The 13,799-nt window shown below is 43.0% G+C and overlaps 1 protein-coding gene across 13 annotated transcripts in view; it reads right to left on the minus strand.

The window, feature by feature from the left end:
* Positions 1-3,433: 3,433 nt before the first annotated feature.
* Positions 3,434-13,799, minus strand: part of tns1b (tensin 1b) — a 95,618-nt gene continuing 85,252 nt past the window's right edge. For 9 of the 13 annotated variants that reach the window (XM_029851163.1, XM_029851182.1, XM_029851158.1 and 6 more), the window contains 15 exons: positions 13,609-13,747; positions 11,610-11,705; positions 11,359-11,385; positions 10,930-11,110; positions 9,766-10,802; positions 9,564-9,650; positions 8,895-9,023; positions 8,551-8,643; positions 7,688-7,765; positions 7,331-7,399; positions 7,119-7,148; positions 6,592-6,760; positions 5,976-6,044; positions 5,837-5,866; positions 3,434-5,753 (listed from right to left, as the gene is read on the minus strand). In XM_029851163.1, the coding sequence (XP_029707023.1) occupies positions 5,615-5,753; positions 5,837-5,866; positions 5,976-6,044; positions 6,592-6,760; positions 7,119-7,148; positions 7,331-7,399; positions 7,688-7,765; positions 8,551-8,643; positions 8,895-9,023; positions 9,564-9,650; positions 9,766-10,802; positions 10,930-11,110; positions 11,359-11,385; positions 11,610-11,705; positions 13,609-13,747 (2,373 nt within the window). In that variant the 3' untranslated portion in view covers positions 3,434-5,614. The remainder of the gene's footprint in view (positions 5,754-5,836; positions 5,867-5,975; positions 6,045-6,591; positions 6,761-7,118; positions 7,149-7,330; positions 7,400-7,687; positions 7,766-8,550; positions 8,644-8,894; positions 9,024-9,563; positions 9,651-9,765; positions 10,803-10,929; positions 11,111-11,358; positions 11,386-11,609; positions 11,706-13,608; positions 13,748-13,799) is intronic. The other 4 variants (XM_029851172.1, XM_011612375.2, XM_011612346.2 and 1 more) reach the window with 4 other exon arrangements.

Below are 13,799 nucleotides of genomic sequence, written 5' to 3' on the forward strand. Positions count from 1 at the left end.
ACCTAGCCCTCGCTGACCCCTGCAGCCATCTGTTACAGGGCTCTGGGACGTGTTGATTGGTCAAAAGGCAGTCGGGTGATGGGGAGGGGCGTCGGTAGCACTTCAGCTCTTGAATTGGTAATGAGTAACTCTGAGTTTTGAGCCCCACAAAAAATTTTCCCCACAAATCATATTTTCATAGAGTGGCAGTTACTTGCAATGAAATCCTGAGGTGTCGAGCTCAAACCTAAACAAAGGAGCAACAGTAAAAAAAAAAAAAAAAAAGAAAGGAAGAAAGAAAGAAATGAGGAAACTGGTCTCAAGGTTGGCTCCCATCAGCACGTTTGGTGCATTCCACCTGCTAATGTTTGCAGAAACAGCATGTGGAAATGAAGCAAGCAGGCAACAGGTGGGTTTGTTCTCTTACGCGCATCTGATCCTCCATCTGCTGGAGACATCAGGTGACTTTCTTCCCTTTGCCCATTTCTGACCTCATTTGGACAGACGAGGGACAGCCTAGCTGCTCTAACCTAATACCGTAAAGCACTACTTAGGTGACCTTTGCCCTGTCTCTCCTGAACTATTTTTACTGGCATATGCTTGACATGTACCCGGTGACCAGACCTGATCCAGTCTTCTTTGGCTCTTAACCGGAGAACATGTGAAAAGAGTCAAATTACACAGCACTTGGATAAAATCATCTAATTCTGTCTTCTCAGTACAGCCCTCTGATTGAGAGTCACCTCTGGGGTTCCTCTGGAACGATCATATTTCCTGTTTACTCATTTAAACATGAGTCTTCTTTCATTTCAGTTTTCTCTTTTCTGTCACATTTACGTAAAACTGGTCGGGGGTTAAAATGCTTTTGTCAGCATCACCATTGCTGGAATCTCATATATTATATTTAAAATATTTGTCTTGCATATTTTATTCATTGTCATTTTAAAAGTTTTTATTTTTTTTAAATCTTTTTAATCTTTATCACAGTCTGACCATTTTTCGAGAGCACAAGTGTTAACATGCGGACACAGGAAAGACTGCAGACCTTTGTCCACTTGCGGTGGCTGTGTGAAATCCACCTCAGGAAAAGCTGTTTTTCTTTTCTCTAATCCAAGAACAACTGGTTCAAAAACACACACAACCATAAGTATCCTTTCAGTGCACCACTTTGTCCCAGATCCCAGTTTCCAAGAACCAGCAACTGCAAGTATTCACCGAACCCATTAATGCTGATTTCTTGATCTTTCTTTCTTGATCTTGATGATGATAATAAATATCAATTCATAAAATTTGAAGACATCAGGGAACGGCCGTGCGGGCTTTAGAAAGCCCGGCAACAAATGAACGCTGCTTCGATGCATCTGCGAGTAGTTTGACCTTCGTTATTAATGGAACAAAGACAAAAACATCATTAGACAGAAGCAGAATCCAGGCTGGTCATGTATTGGTACTTTTGCAATAACATCCTGGAGGTTGTATTTTTAGGTAAAGTCTAAAGAGTGAGGCACAGGAGGCGCGCAGCCCAGGAGGCCTCTTACTGTCCAGATGGCGACAGCGCTCGGATGGTTCTGCCTTTAAGGCGCCAACATGGAAACATTTGGAATAGGAATGAGTCACACGTACCGTTCACAGGATGGACAATCTCTGCCTCCTTCCACAAACATCAGGTACGATAGCAGACACTCTCGGTCATTTTTCAACCGTTACATTGGCTGTTTGTGGACTTGTTGGTAAAGTTAACAGAATATATTGCAGCATTGTTTAACATGCTGTGTTATCTATGAGGATGGCACATTATGGTATATACAGTAGACTTGCATTAAGTTTTGAAGGTTTACACTCCATCTGGCACAGGCAGGGCGCCTGATGACACTGTCACACCATTTGGAGCGAGCCAAAGGATGGCGGGATTTAGCAGGAAAGCAGACATCTGTTGTGTTTGTACCATTAACACGTTGCGATGGGTAAATATCAATTTCCAGTATCTTGGTTGGTTGGTTAAGCTTGTTTGTACTGCACAAATGTGGTATAGTACCACAAAGGCCTCAATACTTCTTTAGATTACTCCCTGGTGTTAAACAATGCTAAGTTAAAGGTTCTGCATTCGTCAGCAGCCGACTGGATTCACAAAGGTTTCCAGCTGTAACTCAAGTTGACTCTGGAACTTGGAGATAAACCTGGGTGTTTAATGTTCTACTTCAGTAAATCCAGGGGCAGATGCTTGAAAATTGGGAATAAGCCTCAACTAGAAGGAGAACAGCATGGTCTGGCTTTGTCTGTACTCTCAAACCACCTATAGATATTTTTTTTCAGGATTCCAAAATTCATTCTTCAGCATAAGAGAGTTGGAAAGATAATTGTCCTCTCGATGCATTACACAGGGCTTCCAGTGGACATGCTACATGTTCCCATAAGGTCATTAAATGGGACCATTTAATGCTGACATTTCTCTCAAACATCACTTTGGGCCAGTAACAAAAGTAATTGAGCGTTGGGATTTCTGATTTATTCATTCACATTTAAGGTAATGTACTAGAGTGTGTAGTACAAGTACATTGATTGTAATCAAATTATCACCAGAAAGACCACTGATGAAGCAAAGACACGCAATAGAAAGTCTTGTGGCAGTAAATCTAGAACAATTTAAATTTGAAATATGGCAGACCGACTTTTTTAAATGGAGCTACTGACATCTTCTGGTCAAAAATAGTATCGCACGCTAATCTCGCAATCCTATCAAATAACGTCTCCCACTGGAACAGCAGTGTACCCACCATAGCGGCCCACTCCTTTTAAAACTAAAATGGGGGGAAAACATATAACTTCGGTTCGTGTTTGCACAAACTGCAAAAGAAACGCAACGTTTGTGCAATAACACGTTATTCCACTAGAGGGCAGGCGACCCGCATTACACACAGTCAGGCCGCGCGGTCTAAAGCAGAGTCTCCTCTGGAGGAGCCAGTTCTAATCCCACTTCTGATACATCGCAAATGTTTTTGGTACCGCTCAGAATAAAAATAAATAGAGGGAAAGTAAACAATATTTACATTTTTCCACTGGTTTATAGTAAAAAGTAGCCGATTCTGAATATTTCATGACAAAGTGCAGCTGGTGCCTGCCTGTTGTCGTCTCTCTGTATGCTGCTGCCACAATAATGTTTGCAGACACTTGTATCATTTTCTGTAGTCAAGCTTATTTTTAGTCAAGTTTTTTTTTCTGCAGATAAAATATATTTATACTTGCTAATCGGACATAAATGGCATAAAAGAGGCCCGAGGTGGGGCAGACAGTACTCGTTTGTTGTCAGTTGCATTATTGAAGAAGATTAACAGAAGTCCAGTTGAATTCTCTCAAGCCAAGAATTGTCTTTGACTTTTGGAGGACTGAGAACATTCATTGATATGTGAAATGTTAATGTCACGGACAAACGAAAAAATTTGGATCCTTTTTGAGCTGTACTGTTTTTTTACACTGTTTATTTTTCTTTATCAGAAATAGTAAAAGCCATACAAGGTAGCAAATCAAATATAACAAAAGATTTATACAGACATAATAGCTCAATCACACACATTCTCCGGTCCAGACTGGTCCGTTAAAGCAGGTAGATGCTACTGGACTTTGCATCTTGGTGAAGCCAAGCCATCATAGGTGTTATGCGGGGGACACAATTATAAAGGGAAACAAAAGAAATCCAGATTTTCTTTTTTTTTTGTCTCAAATTCAAATGAAGACACACAAAAATCAAAATCTCACCAGACTTGAGGATACAGTGTTCTGTTTACAGTCAGCAGCGTTATTAAAACGACTTGAGCGTGCAGATTAATGGTAATAAATAATCAGACATTCTAATCAGATATAAAAGCCCTGCAAGTGCTGCATCTTTTAGCTTCTGAATTACACATGTGGGCTTAAAAAAATGAATTCTTAAATGCAGGTGGGGGAAAAACATATTTATCATATGACTCATCGTTATTTAAAACACAACCGGGATGAAACGTTTTAACATTTACCACTTAACTGTCAGTCACTTGCAGCTAAAACACTGCATTGACTAGAAATGGTGATCTTGTAATTGCACCTAAAGACCACGCGGGGGCAGTATCGACCGATTAAACAGGCCAGTTTTAAATGAAGGCCTTCCGTCTGCAGTGACGTCATAACTGGACTAAGGTCAACGTCTTACTGTGGGACTGAATTGAAAACACAATGATAATACTTTGAAATTTAAGTGCTTTACCTCGGACAATGTCTTTTCAAGGCGGGGTTTTAAGTTAATACGCAAGTGTTGGCTTTAGGAGAACCCACATGTAGTCTTAAGTAATAACAATACAAAATATTTCCCTCTTAAAAATAAGCCTCCCAGAGAGAGCAAGAACAACATAATGCTGTGAACAAAACATTCAAACACGGATACATTTTAAAAAGCACACATTTTACACCTTACATCAAATGAACCTTTGCCAAAATAAAAAGCTATCTTTCGGTTTTCAATTATCTTGGTGTATACTTTATAATACATGTATACAAGGTTAGATAAAGCAACAAAGCAAAAAAATAAATATCTTGAATCACTGAAGTTTTCTATATATACTGTATATATAACTATGTCTAACTATATTTATAGCTTATGAGTAGGATAAAGGTGTTTTCTGGCCAAAGAGCTTTTATGGATGGACCTATCAGACACCCGAGGAGCATTGTGGCAGGATACCACTTTAGAAAACTGCTCAAATCTGTCAGTAATGGGTGAAATGGTGCGGCTATGTGCTGGAGACGTATCGTCCTCTTTAGGTGTTGAACTAAAACAATCTAGAAACCTCATGTGGATGATTCAGTGGCTGTCAGACCATGCGAACACCATCAGAATGCATCTAAAAATAGCTTCACTTTGTGTGTGAACTCCGGCTGCATGCGTTGGAGGACCTGCAGGTGTTGCATCTTAAGCTGTGTCACAAACAAAGGTGGATGGATACACGTTTGGTTACTTGCATATTCAGGACAGCTACAATTTTGATGTTTCTTCAAAACGCAAGATTACAAAAGGAAGTCAGGCACCAAATGTCACCTGCAACAGTCCTACTTGCAAAGCAAAGTAGAATATTTACAGAGCGGTGACGGTGCAGAGTTGATCTACAGTATCAGTACATACAGACAGCAACAGTTCAGTTTTTTTTTGATTAAGCAGCCATATGTGTGTTACAAAATACCTCCTATGCTCTGACAGTTTCACACTATACATTTTTTTTAATTATCTTTGGTTCGTCAGTCAATAGGCCTGATAGATTTACAATCCACATCTCAAACAACTTGACATCTTCTTAAAAAAAAAACAAAGAATCCAAACAGTTCAGCCCATTCAGTGCCATTTCCTCATCCCATCCATAAGTTACCCTGCCAAGGAGACCAAATAAATGACCTCCCGTCCCGTTGTCACACATAGCCACGCCCCATTCCGCACTTCCTCTTATCCCATCAGGAGTCCGTCCGAGAAGAAAAGCTCGCACATGCTTTCGCAGAAGCGCAGAAACACACCGCATATGCTCCGTCTCTCTCATCTGCTTACATTCATTCACAAACAAGTCAAGGGGGGGGGGGGGGGGTGACTCTGTGGTTCGCCAAGGTTAGCCGTCAGCGCTCATCGCTTCTGCGAGCCGATCATCTTGGTGACGAAGTTGACGATGGCGTTGGCCGGCTGGTCGGGGTCCAGCTCGGCGAAGAGGTGGCTGACGTTGTCGGTTGTGCTTCCCTGCTTACGCGCCACAAACCCAAACAACCTGGAAGGTCAAAAATAGGAATTATTTAAGTTTGCATAAGTGCTTTAGTTTCACCCTGTTGTGCTCCACCGTTGTGCACTCACTTGGCTGCGCCTCCCTCAGGTTTGTTCCATCTACAAAATTCAAATCAGGAAGTGTGTTAAAATGTTTACAGACACAGCCCGACCTCCTGGAATGTTTATTGAAAGTCAGTTTATTCCGTTTTGGCCTGCATGTACTCACTTTCTGTCCTGAGGGTCAGTGTCACAGAACGTCACAGTGTTGTTAGGGTAGTGGCGTCTGAAGAACAGCCTGACAAACAATGAGACATTACACAGATGCCAAATTCACGCTAATAAAAGCATGCGTTTGGTAACATTTACAATGTGTACAAATGACTTAAGCCTGGAGGCCCCGGAGTGCTTTAGAACGCTTGTAATGAGAGCAGGAAGTGTTACAGGAATGTAACACTTGCCTCAGACATTAAATATGCAGTTTGTCCGGTGTGACGCAGAAGCACCGTTTTCCCCGATGCAGCCAAATCTTCATATTTAACAGACGTGCTCATTAAGTCAGATGAGGTCAGAACTGCTGGCTGCCAAACTGCTTTCAAAAAAGTTGGTTACGGGACATTAAATAATAAATGGACGGAGTGTGGTAATGTTCTGAATAAATGGCCCAAAACATCATCAGATATTGACGCAATTTAACATATGCAGGCTGCTGCGTTTGTTCTCTGTCGTTGAGGCTTGGTTCAGAGGATTGAAATGGCGCCTGTGTTCAGTTTTCTGCTTTGAATCCAACCCCATCCCGACGCGTTCACTGGATCATTTTCCCAGTTGCTGGCATGAGGACTTACTTCCTCTGGTTGTCCGTCAGTGTGATGCCCTGTGACGACACCTTGAAGTGCACGACAGTGGCAGTCGGTGGGGAAGCGGCAGCCAGAGTCTCAGAGATGGCCTTGGAGATGGCCTGAGGGCCCGTCAAGGACTCCATCTCCACTGAGTTGATGTACAGCACATTGCATGCTGGGAAGACAAAAGAGTTTTTAAACAGTGAACTTGTTAAAACGGGGGAAAGAGTCTGCTTTGACCTCAAATTGCTCATGCAGTTATAGTAGCTTCCATGCTATTGGGAGCAATCCTGGGGAAAACCTTTTAGAACTGTATCCAAATCATTCCACATAAAAAACATTCAATTACATTTTTGTTATGCACAAGAAGGTGAACGCTAATGTTAGCAGGCCAAATATTGGGGGTGGGGGGTGGGGGGGTGCTTGAACATGACTGTTAATGTCTCTTTCAGCTGAATACAACAGACAGATAACAGACAGGGGGCGCATTCCACACAGATTTCCAAATACAGAAACAAGTGCGCAGGGTTTACCATGGGAATCGGCAGGGGCCCTCTGCACTGCTATAACAAGAACGTGGCGTTGTCAGAATACAAAGGTCACTCATCGTATAGAATCTCCATATCCATTTAAGTTTTCATCATATTCTGCCTTTTGAACCTCATTTATATATTTTTTTCATAAATAGAGCGAAATAAAGAAATTTGCACGGGCTGTCGGTGTTAATCTTGACAATGAGAAGTACCTGCTCCCTGTTTCAGCCTTTCGGCCAATGGATTTGTCGTTGCTGCTTCAGGCGCTTCCTCAATGAGATCTGTGTGAAACAAAAGGCAGGTAAATAGTCCAGTCATGCATTTTGTATGAACGATAACATGCTGTCGTTTCTGTTTTCCATCTTCTCATTTCGTGTGATATTTGAATGTAGTTGTATAGCAAAACGCGAGCTGCATATTGCGACCACAGCACCCCCTTGTGGTACATTCGAGTACTACATCGTTTATTTGCAGGGAAAGGTGGTAGAGGTAGTTTATCCATCTATGCCCGAGAAGTAATTGTCATTTTAATATAAAAGCTGTGGTTTAGAGATAGAGATTTAACAAACCTGTTGCAGGGATAAGTAGTTTGCAGGGTAGGGCCAGTGGGGTGATTGCATGTTGGTAAACCAGAGCAGACAAGCAGCCTGTGAAGACAGACAACAAATGTCTTGAACATTCCTAATATTTTATTAGACCACAACTAACAATTCAACTCACTGACAGGGCATTGTTCCCATGTGCACAAAATAATGCCAGAAAAGTTCTAACATGCATCAATGATGACATTTTAAGAATTAAATACAAGAGAGAAAAGGTTTAGGAAAGCCGTTTGAAGCGAGTCTGTTCTTCTCTGTGTTATGTACATATATAAATATTCACACAAGTATATCAACTCTGTATTACGCAACTTGTGGCTAATTTTAATTAGCAGTACTTGTTAGCCGCAGGCAGACTTACTGTTAAGTGCTCTGCTGCTTTATGTTTTTCATTTGAATACTGGATTGTGGCCATTAAGCCATTAAAATCTTTGAATAGACATTTTGACATGTGATAAAGTGAACGCACATGACACTTCTGGTTCTGATCATGTTGCTACTAATTCATCCTAGTAGGATGGGTATAAGCTGATGGACTCCAAAATGGGAAAAAGAATGATTTATACTCCTATAATGCTGCATACAAACAGGGAAAATAATGGTTTTAGTTGTGCTTTAAAGACACAAGGAGCCTAAATCTATCAGCCGATACATCACACAGACTTGCAATGTAATTAGGGTCATCCCTCCAAACAAAGCTGAGATTATAGTAGAATTGTGGGCTAAAGAAATTGAAAAGGCCATATCGCTGACAGGAAACAAAGACGATCACAGGAACCTCTCTTTGACCTCCCAAAGATTATGTACATGCGGGGGAGGCAGCTTCTGCTTACCAAAGTAAGGCTCATTAGGACAACCCTTCAGTTTGACTCCTTTAGAGCTGCTCTCAATCAGGAAGTGCCTCACCAGCTCATTGTTGATGTCACCTGTAAAGTACGAAAATGAGGAGGCAACATCATCAATCAAATGTTGCCAAAGTAACGTGTGGCTCAAAAGCAATTTATGGCCATTAAGGGGGAAAAATCCTAAAGATTACATTTGGACTTTTTGTTCAATCCCAAACTTTACTTAAATATCAAAACCAATTTGCCTTGCTGATTTTACATTTTTAGGACAAGATTATTCACAGGATGCAGATCTTGTCCACGAGGGGCGCCACTGCACCACCACCTCTTACCTTTCTTGCTCTGATGCACTGAAGGTGGAGGAGACGCCACCTTCATAGCCAAGCCATAAGCTCCCCTGAACGAGTGGCTGTCCCGAATGACAAAGGCTCCAGGCTCCCTCTCTCTCAGCATGCTGATAGCTGTAATGCAGTTAGCATTTGGGTAAGTTAGCACTGATATATCCTCACACACTGATACCTCAGGGCAATAATATTCCACCAACTAATGTATTTGGACCTGGGAGTATTTGGGAGGACACTGGAGAACTTAAGAGAAAACCAGTGCTAATGTCTTAGAAGTGGACAGCCAACCACTGCAGGATGCTGCCCTGGGTGGTTTGTTTCAGGTACTAAATGTTCATAAACAAATGCTCAAGATGGATTCCTCCAGTACTTTAACATGCATCAGCTTGATCACACTTATAAAGAAAAGAGCTGGAGGAGATGAGTAACACCTGGTGATGCAGATATCTGTGTGTGTACATGTGCCTTGTACTTCAAGCAGTCACATTTTTGTTTAAAATGAATGCTAACATAGCAACGCAGGCACACCTGGTCCCTGAGCTCACATTTGACTCCAGGATAGAAAAGTAACCAACAAAATACAGAAGTAAACATAAAAGCAATGTTTCAATAACTGCCTAAAGACCAGTAAAGGAAGGTAAATTCTTAGCATCTTACCTTGCTCCCTGGAAATGTCTGGCTTATACCAGAACTTGGACGTATCTTGAACAAACTTGACATTCAGCCTGCTTTCAGGACTTCCATCTGCAACCACACAGTTAATGTTGTGACAAGTTCCCAGGGACATTCAGCCAAAGGCTCTAAAAATACAGAATGTGGACAATGCACTTAGGAACATCCCACCCATACGCAGACTTACCAGCTATGTTGAACCTTGAGAAGTCTGAGAGGGTGTGAAAGTAGCTGGGCGTGCTCCCTCCACTTGCTGGGGACCTTATCCTTCCATTCATCGTGCCATAAGAGAGCGTTCCATTTGGTTTATCTCCGCTCGACATGCGTCTTTTCTCCGGAAGCTGGGGCTGGACTACAGGAGCTGGGCTTCCTTGGCGGAATCCCACACCCATTCCCATTATCCTGTCATCTTGGTAGGCTGCAGGTGATATGGGGAAGGTGGGAGTGGGTGGTCCTTGATAGCCCGATGAACTGCTCTGTCTCGATAGGTTCCCATGTCTCTCATCTGGAGTTGTATAACCACTGTGCATAGGGTGACGGTCCAAACTGGGGCTTCTCTGAGAAACCTGTAATATTGAAGCATGCGGGATCAAAACTGCATGTGCTTGTGGTTGGGTGACCGATGGGTGGCGGCTGAGCACAGGGCTGCCGTGCACTGGCTGCCCAAGGGGCGGCTGTCTGTTGAGGACTGGGCTCTGCTGGGAACCTTGTCCCAAAGAGGTCTGTCTGCTGAGGACCGGGCTGCCCTGAGCTCCCTTTGACAGACGTTGACCGAGGATGGGACTGCCACCAAGAGCTTCCACGCCAAGATCAAAGCCATTGGTTGCTGACATTTGCTGCCCTGTTCTGGGCACATCCTGACCCTGATGAACACTTGAGCACTGTTGGATGGCTTTGAGGTTGGGGTGATCAATAACATAGATTGGCTGCTCTGGGCGAGGACTTCCATGGCTGATGGTTATCTGTGAAGGCTCTGAGGGTAGTGGGCTCACACAACTCCCGAGGGGTGTATTGGAGCCAAGGTAGGACAGTGAAGGGGTAGTTGTTCCTGGGTACGAGGGGCTTGAAGAGTTAGAATCAACGCAAGAAGAAGCAGGGGTACTTAGGGCTGGATAAGATGGACTGGAAGGATGATGGGCCCTCTCCATGGCCTGGGGGTGGAAGCCCAAATCAGTAGTGGGTTGGGAGGGTGTGCTAACACCATTCTCTACTTTGGGTTGAACACTGGAAGACAAATTTAAAGAGATGAAGTTCTGGCAGTTTGTATCATGTCATGAGTTTGTAATTTCCTATATTGTCCACTTTTTTCTACGTCTTGTCTGGTGTTCATGTGTGCTTTGTGTGGCCTCACCGCTGTGAGCTCTGGATGGGGCTGCTGCTGGACAACGGTGGGTTCAGTGAGTATGAGCTTGGGCTTGTGCTCCTCTGCGGGCCCGTGGTCTCCTCTGGTGGACTTGGGCTCCACGTTGATGTTGGCTGGTCTCCTCCTGCCACCGCTGACCTTGCCACAGACTCCACGTAACTTCTGGGTCCTGCATTAAAGAATATTTTGGGAGCTTTAATCCTGTTACGTCAGTCACCGAGTCTATGATGTGGAGTGAGAAACGAGATGCTCTTAAAAAAAAAAAAAATCACTGAAAAAAAGGATATTTCATCAGTGGCATATCACATTAATTGACTTAAAACAAATACAGTGTGTATGTAATGAAAATGCAGAGGAAGGTATGAAAATGTTCAATTTCAATGAGGAATTTTGGCATTTGGACAGCAGCTGTCTTACCTTCCTCACACAGACTGCTCTCATCGTCTGTGGTGCAACATTAGAGAGAATCCAGAAAACAGAAGTTTTTAAAAGAACAGGGCTGAAATCTTTCTGTGTATGCAAATAGTGCCTGCTTGTGTGCAGAATGTTCATAGTTCAAGAACAGCAGTGTGATTTACACACTTTATTATATACTGTAGCCTAATGTCCTCTCATTCTGAAGAAGTAGTCCAGATGCACAGGTAAATCCAGTACTTCATGCTACCAACCTGAGCCTGTTTGATTGAGGTGGATTTCTGCTGGGTTGTGTGGCTTCAATCCCAGAGCTGAAAGTGGAGTTTTAGCAAGACCAGGAGGGGATCGACCTGAGGACAACGAGAGGGAGAGTCATCAGAACACAGGGAGAGTCTCCAGAACACAGGGAGAGTCATCTGAACACAGGCATGTTGACAGCTGCTACAGCACAATGAGCTGCCTGAACATCAGTAGCTAATTCATGTTAGCATGGAGAGGAGAGCCTGGTCTTAAAGTGTTCCACTCTCCCATAAAAAATAATTAACTGCCAAAAAATGTCCACAAGCGCATTTAGAGATTTGTGAGGTTATTGGAAAAAAAAAAGGAATCAGGTATTCATTGGTGTGTCAACAGCTGCCAAGGCAATATAACAAGTCAATACTGGATCATCTCAGACCATCATCCAACAAGCAACAAGTACAATAACGTAAATAAGCGAGGCTCATGCTATGATGGGGAAGCAAAACATGCATGTGACCAGTTAAACCATTACAAAGACAAGTGTCAAACAGCTGCCAAATTCTGAAACTTTGCTTCTCTCAATAGACTAAAAACAAATATGATGTATTTATGGATCTCCATAAAGCAGGTTTACAGCAAAAAACTTCTGATTTGTACAAAATGTCTTACATCATTTAAATCACTATTACTGACTTGACTCTTTTATGGTAAGTTTTAGTGCAACACGTCACTCATTTATCTAAAAATTTAAATTTCTTTAATCAGTTTAGATGTACATCGTTAGCAGAATAGCACCTAAACATTTGGACCAGGATTGCTGGGAGTGGGGGTGGCCAGCAAGCAGGGTGATGGGTGCACACAGCAACATGGAGGGCAGCAGCTAAACAGATGTGTAAACACACTTAAATATATGATTTCTGCCACCTTGTAACCAGCACAGAGGCAACAGCGCCACCTGGCGGAGGAAGACCTCCTATGCGTTACTGCGCAGACTTGGCCGGAACAAGGTGGCAGTAGACGCTTGAGTTCGTGTGTTTGTGGAGGTTTGCTGCCACTGCTGCTCTCCTAATGCTCTGGTGCTTAAGCGGTGCAGTAATGTGGTGAGTAATGGGGCAACACCAGCGGAGAGAAGGGGAGGGATGGGGAGTCGGGGGGGGCTGACACAGTGGAACTCCTGCAGGGAGACGTGCATCGTCCACTTACCAAAGAATCCAACTCAATTCTTTGTGCTTTCACCAATGATGCCCCAATTTAAGTCTGGGTATCGTGTACTTGGGACAAACATCCCAAAACGATGACGTCATTTAGTGCCATGTGCAAAAAAACTGTGTTGGTCTAGCTAAGCAGACAAAACGCACAACACTTTCTGGGTAACTGTATTGTATGTTGTGTTTATCTGGTGAGGATAATCAGATTTGTAAGTCCTCAAAATAAGGAGCTCAATAAAAACGATTTCTTCCTGGCACAACCCAGTGTTACAGCACAGAAAGGGAGAAAATGTGGTGCCCTTTTACGAGTAACATTTACAGGTGTGCCTTGTTGGAAACAGCCAAGAAAACTGGATGAGCTCATCGGTAAAGTTGGCCAATGAGTCTTTTATTTAAGGCCATCATAAATAGACTAGGAATAAAATGCACGTGATTGTGTCACATGGCAGGTTGGAATTTTGCAGCAAACTGTGCGAATGAAGATGACGTGAGGTAAGAGCGGGGACAGTTAGCGCCATCCTTCATTTATCTTCTGTATTAGAACCATTCTACTCTTCTTTCCATTTTCTTTATTTGACCCAGTATAGTCCCTCAATTTGGCTTCAGTCAAACTCTCACCAGACCATCTGGTCACGCATTTCCACTTTCACACAGAATTTTATCACTACCAAGGGACCCTCATGTATCAGTTTTTACAGTGTATCAGAAATGAAAACATAAAAATCTATCTCATTCCTTGAACATTGGATCTAAAACATTGGTCTCAGCTCCACAGCTCCCTCTGCCAGCCAGAAGGGGAACTTACACAGGTTGAAGTAAGGGGTTTGCGGTGATATGGGGAAGGCAGGGGTTTGGGGAAACGCCTCACCACCAACTGTGGGTGTAGGACTGACGGGGCCACCATCCATCTCCTCGAAGGCTTCACGGTAGCTGTGCATGTGTCTCTGGAGAACAAAGAGTGGTACACAAACAAACACAACAGCTAGTGAGAAAACC

This window comes from Takifugu rubripes, chromosome 1 (genome assembly GCF_901000725.2).
Source record: "Takifugu rubripes chromosome 1, fTakRub1.2, whole genome shotgun sequence".
NCBI classification, from domain to species: domain Eukaryota; kingdom Metazoa; phylum Chordata; class Actinopteri; order Tetraodontiformes; family Tetraodontidae; genus Takifugu; species Takifugu rubripes.